At 50.6% G+C, this 7500-nt stretch overlaps 1 protein-coding gene across 1 annotated transcript in view; it reads right to left on the bottom strand.

The window, feature by feature from the left end:
- exd3 (exonuclease 3'-5' domain containing 3) overlaps positions 1–7500 on the bottom strand; it is a 24148-nt gene that overhangs the window by 13166 nt on the left and 3482 nt on the right. Inside the window, exons 7-17 of the mRNA XM_080529605.1 lie at positions 7337–7410; positions 6603–6641; positions 6321–6487; positions 6012–6165; positions 5105–5303; positions 4424–4533; positions 4011–4194; positions 3366–3532; positions 2539–2778; positions 2272–2325; positions 1941–2072 (exon numbers count right to left, since the gene is read on the bottom strand). Of these exons, the coding sequence (XP_080385731.1) occupies positions 1941–2072; positions 2272–2325; positions 2539–2778; positions 3366–3532; positions 4011–4194; positions 4424–4533; positions 5105–5303; positions 6012–6165; positions 6321–6487; positions 6603–6641; positions 7337–7410 (1520 nt within the window). The remainder of the gene's footprint in view (positions 1–1940; positions 2073–2271; positions 2326–2538; positions 2779–3365; positions 3533–4010; positions 4195–4423; positions 4534–5104; positions 5304–6011; positions 6166–6320; positions 6488–6602; positions 6642–7336; positions 7411–7500) is intronic.

A 7500-nucleotide genomic window follows, 5' to 3' on the forward strand; every position in this document is an offset into this window, starting at 1 on the left:
CGTTCCACTCGGCGTCCCATTTGAGGGCAGGCTGCTCGTCTCTGTGACAGACACATGGTGGAGGGGGACATGTTTGTGTGTGTGTGTGTGTGTGTGAGTGTGTCCCCTGAGTGTATGTATTTGTGTGTGTATGTCCTGCTCTCTCTGTGTGTGTGTGTGTATGTGTGTGTGTATGTATGTATTTGTGTGTGTCCTGATCTCTGTGTGTATGTATTTGTGTGTGTGTGTGTGTGTGTGTGTGCGTGTATTTGTGTGTGTGTGTGTGTGTGTGTCCTGCTGTGTGTGTATGTTTCCAATCTTCCATGCCGTTTCACGTTCGGCATCCCAACCTAGAAGACTGTGTGGTCCGAGGGCAAGGGCCATTTGAGAGGCCGGTAGTCCGTCAGTCTGTCTGGAGCAGACAAATGGTGGAGGGGGGGGGGACATGTTTAGGCAGTAAGTGACCACCCGCCCTGAAGATACAGGTGGTCCAAGTGGACACATTTGGGAGGGACCCCCCCTAGGAGGCCCGGACCCCCAGGTTCGGGAGCTGTTGGCGGACCACTCTCTCTGACCAGCCCCTAGAGTTCTTCCAGGAACGGAAGAACATGGCGGTCCAACTATGTAAACAAGGCAAATTAATCTGTGTACAGTATTTAGTAATGATAGAGTAACTATCTTCTATCTGGTTAAAAAAAGAAAGCCAGTGTTCTTCTTCTTTCTACCCCATTAACTCTTGTTCTTCCCTGTTCTTCCCCCTCTCTGTTTCTCCCTCAGACTTTCTCCCTCATCACACTTTCTTGCATGACACCCATCTCTCTCTGTTGAGTCTCCCTCCTCTTCCTCTTGGTCCGTCTGTCCTCTCGGTCTGTCTGTCTGTCCTTCTGTCTGTCCTATCTGTCTGTCTGTCGGTCCTCTCTCCTCTCTTTCTGTCTGTCCTCTCTGTCTGTCTGTCTGTTTATCCTCTGTCTGTCTATCTGTATGTCTGACTGTCCAATGTGTCTGTCTGTCTGTCTGTCTGTCTGTCATCTATGTCTGTCTGTATGTCTGACTGTCCTCCATCTGTCTGTCTGTCCTCTCTTTGTCTGTCTGTCCTCTGTCTGTCTGTCCTCTCTCTGGCTGTGGTGCTGCCTGTCTGTCCTCTCTCTGATTGTCCTCCGTTTGTCTGTCTGTCTGTCTGTCCTCTGTCTGTCTGTATGTCTGTCTGTCTGTCCTATGTCTGTTTGTCCTGTATGTCTGTCCTGTATGTCTGCCTGTCCCCTGTCTGTTTGTCCTGTATGTCTGTCCTGTATGTCTGCCTGTCCCCTGTCTGTCTGTCTTCTATGTCTGACTGTCTGTCTGTCTCTGTCTGTCTGTCTGTCTGTGCTGGTTCCCAGCAGCAGCCTGTTCCTCTTGTTTACGACACATACAGTAAAGACTCCATTGTTCCAGTCACTGCCACAGAGGACACTTCAAACATGGTGATTCACAGGAAAGACGTCTCCAGACGACCAAATGTGGTACATCACAACACCACCCTGGCCACTGTTGTACTCACCCGACACACACAGACACAGACACACACACACACACACACACACACACACACACACACACACAGAATGAGGTACATCACAGTAACACCCTGGTCAGTGGCCACTGCTATTCTCTTGTTCTAGTAAAGTAATAGAGTTACCCCATCTTCTAGGGGTGTAATGGTTTACGTATTTGTACCAAACATTTTCTGTACGGGTCCTTCGGTTCGGTTAGCGGTGTGTACCAAACGAATTCAGCTTTGCCCACTGCACACGCAGAACTTTTTTGTGTGTTGAAGTAATCTCAGCCAGTACGCATGTGCACACACGCCACAGAGAGATTGTCATTAGTTTAGCTCAAACTAGAGTTTAAGTTTAAGTTTCTCCAGCATCCCTTAAGTCTGCTGTTTGGGCACGCACACACGCACACAGAGGAGTGAATCTGACCTGGCAGCGGCTGAAGATGTCTGCGGTGGTGGCCTGGACGTTGAAGTGTTTGATGACACGGAGCGCCTGCTGATTGGCCTTCTCAGAGCAGTCCAGAGACAGGCAGCGCCCCTCCCCTACCTGGGACTTCAGCTGGACACACACACACACACACACACGCACGCACACACACACGCACACACACACACACACACACACACACACACAGTCATGAGACTCTCCAGACAAAGTGTACTTTAGATAGATAGATCCACCAGGGGAAATTAAGGTGTTTACCCCTCTCTCACTCACACACACACATATGTATTTCAAAGCTACAGTGAGTACCTACCGTCTGGTAAGGCTGGCCACAGGTGAGGATGACACGTCCCTCTGCTTGAGCCATCTGAGGAACAGAGGACCATACTCAGCATCAACGTCCATACACACTCAAGGCTTCTCTTTCTGTCATGTGTGTGTGTTCTGCTCTGTGTGTGTGGGTGTGTGTGTGTGTGTCCTGCTCACTGTATGTGTCCTGCTCTGTGTGTGTCCTGCTCACTGTATGTGTCCTGCTCTGTGTGTGTGTGTGTGTGTGTGTGTGTGTGTGTTTGCGTCTGACCTGCGCTGCGACCCTGTGGTCGTCGGTGTTCTCCAGCATCAGCACGTCGACCCCCAGGCAGCGCAGGTAGCGCCCCAGGCCCTGCAGCATGTTGTCACACACCACACGGAGCTGCCTGGGGGATATGGGGGGGCCAGGAGGGCCGGGGGGGTCACCCACCCCCTCACAGCCCTGCCCAGGCCGGGGGCTCTTCTCTGGGCCTCGGCTCGACGCAGGGCCCCCTGTCTCTCCCTGGCGCCCCTGGGAGTGACAAGAGACGTCACAAATCATGACGGAATGACTCACCAACCGACAAGACATTCCGGGGACACTCCCCACCTAGAATGCCTAAAGTGTTTTATGCGGTATTTCCCTAACAAAGATACTCTGATTGGCTACAAAATGAAGCGTCGTCGTTTATGAATTTTCAGTGAATAAAGTCGCCCTTGCGCCCTTCTAGAATGCTGACCACTTGGGCGACAAATGTCAAGTAGAAAGGACATGGTTCCTCTCACAGTTTGGTTCAACATAGCGGATGTATCTAGAAACACACAGTTGAAGTCTTTGTTATAAGAACTCATTTGGCAGGGGCCACATGAACCCTTTCATACAGAGAGTAGCTGACATTTGGCCTCCGGTCTGGAAGGTCGTTATTAATAACGATGTCAGAACAGGCCGTGTGAACGTGCGATTTCATGATGTGACCGTACAAAAAAAAGAAGAGATTTTTAATAAAAAAGCAGTCGCTTTGGTAACCCTGTTCCTCACAACAACAACAACAACAACAACAACAACAACAACAACATCAAAAACAGTGGGTGGTGAACAGGGAAGTGAAGCTAGCTGACCCCTCGGCACCAGCCCTGCTTCAGTCTCTCTTTCTTCTGCTTCTTCTCCTCTTTACTCTTCTGCGGCTGAGGCGAGGACAGGGAGCGCAGGTCCGCCGGCAGGCCATAGGAGGCTGGGGCCTGGGAGAGGGCAGAGTAGACATCCAGCAGGCAGTACGCATCCGCAGCTGGAGAGAGAGAGAGAGAGAGAGAGAGAGAGAGAGAGAGAGAGAGAGAGAGAGACAATAAGGGATATATGGAAACAAATGCCATTATGCATGCATAGACTGTGAAAGAATGTGAAAAATGAAACCCAAAGCTTGATGGGACTTGTTCTCTCTCTCCCCCTCTCTCCTTCCCTCTGTCTCCCTCCCTCTCCCTCTCTCCTTCTCTCCCTCCCTCCGTCTCGCTCCGTCTCCCTCTCTCCTTCTCTCCCTCCGTCTCCCTCCGTCTCCCTCCCTCTGTCTCCCTCCCTCTCCCTCTCCCTCCCTCCGTCTCCCTCCGTCTCCCTCCCTGTCTCCCTCCCTCTGTCTCCCTCCCTCTCCTCTCCCTCCCTCCCTCTCCCTCTCTCTCTCTCTCCCTCTCCCTCTCTCTCCCATCAGGTACATTAACACCACAGAGGAGATCCAACACGTCTCATTCAGACACACAGTGATCATCCCAGACCTGCGTAGCGGAGCTGGCTGGTCCGGAGGGGCCGCCTCTCCCAGTTGGACAGCTGCTCCATCTTGTCCACGGGGCGTCCCAGGACCTGCTGCACCAGCAGACTCAGACCCTTCTCCGTTCGGCCCGCGCCCCCCACCAGCACGCCCCGTGGGACCCCGCCGCGTTGGAGCCCACTGCGCTGGATCTGGGGACCGAAAGACAAGTTCAGAACACAGACGTCATTCTTAATATTAATAGAATAATATTTCTAACATAGTACTAATGGTTGTTATTCAATCAGAATCTTTTTTTTACCGTTATCTGCTGTTAATCTGGGGCTGCCACTGTGGCCATGCTAAACTATGGTAAACTATGCTAAAATATGCTAAGATATGCTAAGCCCTGCTAGGTGGGGTGGAGGGCTGATCTGTTACCTGTTGGTGCACGTTGAGAAGATCCACCACCCCTTCTGTCTTCAGAAGCTCCTCTGACAACTGGGGCATGGTCGCCATCAGACTCTTCAGGTCGCCTTGCATCGCATAACCTGGACAGACAAACAGACAGTCACAGTTATAGACAAACAGACACAGTTATAGACAGACAGACAGACAGACAGACAGAGTCACAGTTATAGACAGACAGACAGACAGAGTTCTAGATAGACAGACAGACAGACAGAGTCACAGTTATAGACAGAAAGACAGTCACAGACAGACACAGAACCTAAATTTCGTTGTTTGGTACCTGTACTGTAGCAATGACAAATAAAGTCCATTCCATTCCAGTTATAGACAGACCGAGTCACAGTTATAGACAGACAGACAGGCGTACAGTCACAGTTACAGACAGGCAGACATACAGACACAGTCACAGTTACAGTTACAGACAGAGTCACAGTTATAGTATTTTACAGACATACAGACAGACACTCCTTATTATGAATGAATGAATGGACTTTATTGTCATTGCTACAGTACAGGTACCAAACAACGAAATTTAGGAGGGGTGGCTCCCCTCCTAAATGTATGTCCCCATGTATTAGGCTACATGCATACATCTTAGGTTGATGCCAAAGAAAATGAAACCTATCCCACTGAATCCGTGTTCCATCTCACCCAGTTTGAGGACTTGGGGGTGAGAGAAGAGAGTTCTGATGAACTGGATGGTACTGCTGTGTTGGCTGAACCCGTCGGCACACAGGTCCAGCAGGAACATCTGCCCCGCCACGGCCAGCTGGATCAGTGCCACGCGCTGGGTCGGCATCGTGCCGAAGCTGGCCCTCCACTCCATGTCCACGCCCACCACACACCCCGGCTGGAGGGGAGGAGAGGAGAGGGGAGGGGAGGGGAGGGGAGAAGAGGAGAGGAGAGGAGAGGAGAGGCGAGGGGAGGGGAGGGGAGGGGAGGGGAGGGGAGAAGAGGAGAGGGGAGGGGAGGAGAAGGGAGGGGAGGCGAGGGGAGGGGAGGCAAGGGGAGAAGAGGAGAGGGAAGGGGTGGAGAGGAGAGGAGAGGAGAGGAGAGGAGAGGAGAGGAGAGGAGAGGGGAGGAGAGGAGAGGAGGGTTTGTTCATTTGACCATTTGAACTTTATTTTTCCCAGGACGTCCCTTTGAGGTCCAAGGAGCGCTTTTGCCAAGACTTGGCCAAGACAGTCAACTTTAACAAAAACATCCAACATTCAGCAGTAGAGAACAGACGTTAAATAAACACAGCACAGTAGAGCAAATATACAGGAAGGCAGTCTCCTAGGGGCACTCACAAGCTGTAGAGGCTTGTGTTACAGGGCTTGATGATTACAGGTGTTTTAGTACTGGGCTGGAACAAGCACTTTCCAACCTGGGCATTCCTAAGGCCAGGACCGAAGAACACAACGCTAAAGTAGGTAGGTGTGTGTGTGTGTGTGTGTGTAGATGATCAACGCTCTTATATGCTGACGTGTAAACAGTACGTACGCACGCACGCACGCACGCACACACACACACACACACACACACACGACAGAGTATAGATGACGGTCATTGTTACTTGGATGATGGCCTCTCTGCAGCTCTGCAGTGCTTCCTGTGTCTGGATGAAGTGGACGTGTTCCCGGGTGATTGGCAGCTGGTAGTACCTCTCACGATGGGCCAGGGGAGGGTCCCACGCCTCCGACAGACCAGCACTGCTGTCACACACACTCCTGGGAAAGAACGCAAACATGAGTGTGTGTGTGTGCGGCGTGCATGTGCATGCATGTGTGTGGCATGTGTGTGTGTGGCATGTGTGGCATGTGTGTGTGGCATGTGTGTGTGTGTGTGTGTGTGTGTGTGTGTGGACTGACGCATATGAACTCACTTTAGTTCAGCCGGTAGGCTCTGCTGTGTGTCCCACACCCCGAGGGGAAGCCTGTCCTTGGGGACGGCGTAGTGCAGAGACCACTGGGCAGCAGCCTGGAGACCGTGGTACTTCAACAGCAGCTCCACCAGCTGGATCTGCAGCTCAGGATAGTCTGCCACTGTGGACTACACCCACACATCATATATCACACCTTGGACACACACACACACCAAAAATACACACAAACACACCCTTTTTAAATCAGCGACTAAGCTACAAGGTTGATTCTACATCACCTACCTGTACATGGTCGTTCCAGTTGTCCTCTGACATCCCCCTCTGAAAGACAGATGGGGGGGAGGGGGGGTAGACATGTCAACGACAGGGAAAGGAGCAGAGGGGAGACAGCACAACCATGGAAAGTAGGGATGCACCGAAATGAAATGGTCTTGGCCAAAGCCGAAACCAAAATTAAGGAAACACTATACCGAATACTGCGTACTGGCAGTTTTTCATATATTTTGCCAATTTTTGTACCATTGCATAAATTAAAAAACGTTTGCTTGTATGCTTATTCATGGAAAATGTGAAATGATAATTATCAAAATGACATGTTTGAAATTCCCATCAGTTTCCAGCTCACACTTTTATTTTGAAGTTGCGAAAACGAAAACGGAAGTCAGAATGTCGGAATGTGCCTCTCGTTGTCGTTCAGAGAACAGATGCCAAACTGCTGACATGTTTGCTGTAATTATATGACTTGGAAGTAGGCAGTCATCACTCAATACTTGTGAGTGATGACTGCCTGTCACAGAACAGTGTGGGTGGCTTGCACTGTTTTATGGCGTCATCAAAAAACGTCTTGTATTTGGTAAACATTTTCGGTCTTGTCACTCATTTGACCGAACACCGAATATGCTTTTTTTGCTATTTTCGTCCGAATAATTTCAGAATTTTCGGTGCATCCCTAATGGAAAGAAGGAGGAAAAGTGGAAGTAAAGACAAGTGTGTGTTTCATCTCCAGCTCTGCCTACCTCCACAAACCTCTTATACATGAGGAAGCGCAGAGAGTCCAGTCTCCGCTTGTACACAGCGTTGGGACACAGATCTGCAAGGTGGAAGCCAAAATGGAACAGAGAACAGGCGCTCAAGGCACTGTGCAGTAATACAACACAGGAACACACAACACACAGAACAA

This window comes from Nansenia antarctica (genome assembly GCF_963989245.1).
Source record: "Nansenia antarctica genome assembly, chromosome: 4".
NCBI classification, from domain to species: domain Eukaryota; kingdom Metazoa; phylum Chordata; class Actinopteri; order Argentiniformes; family Microstomatidae; genus Nansenia; species Nansenia antarctica.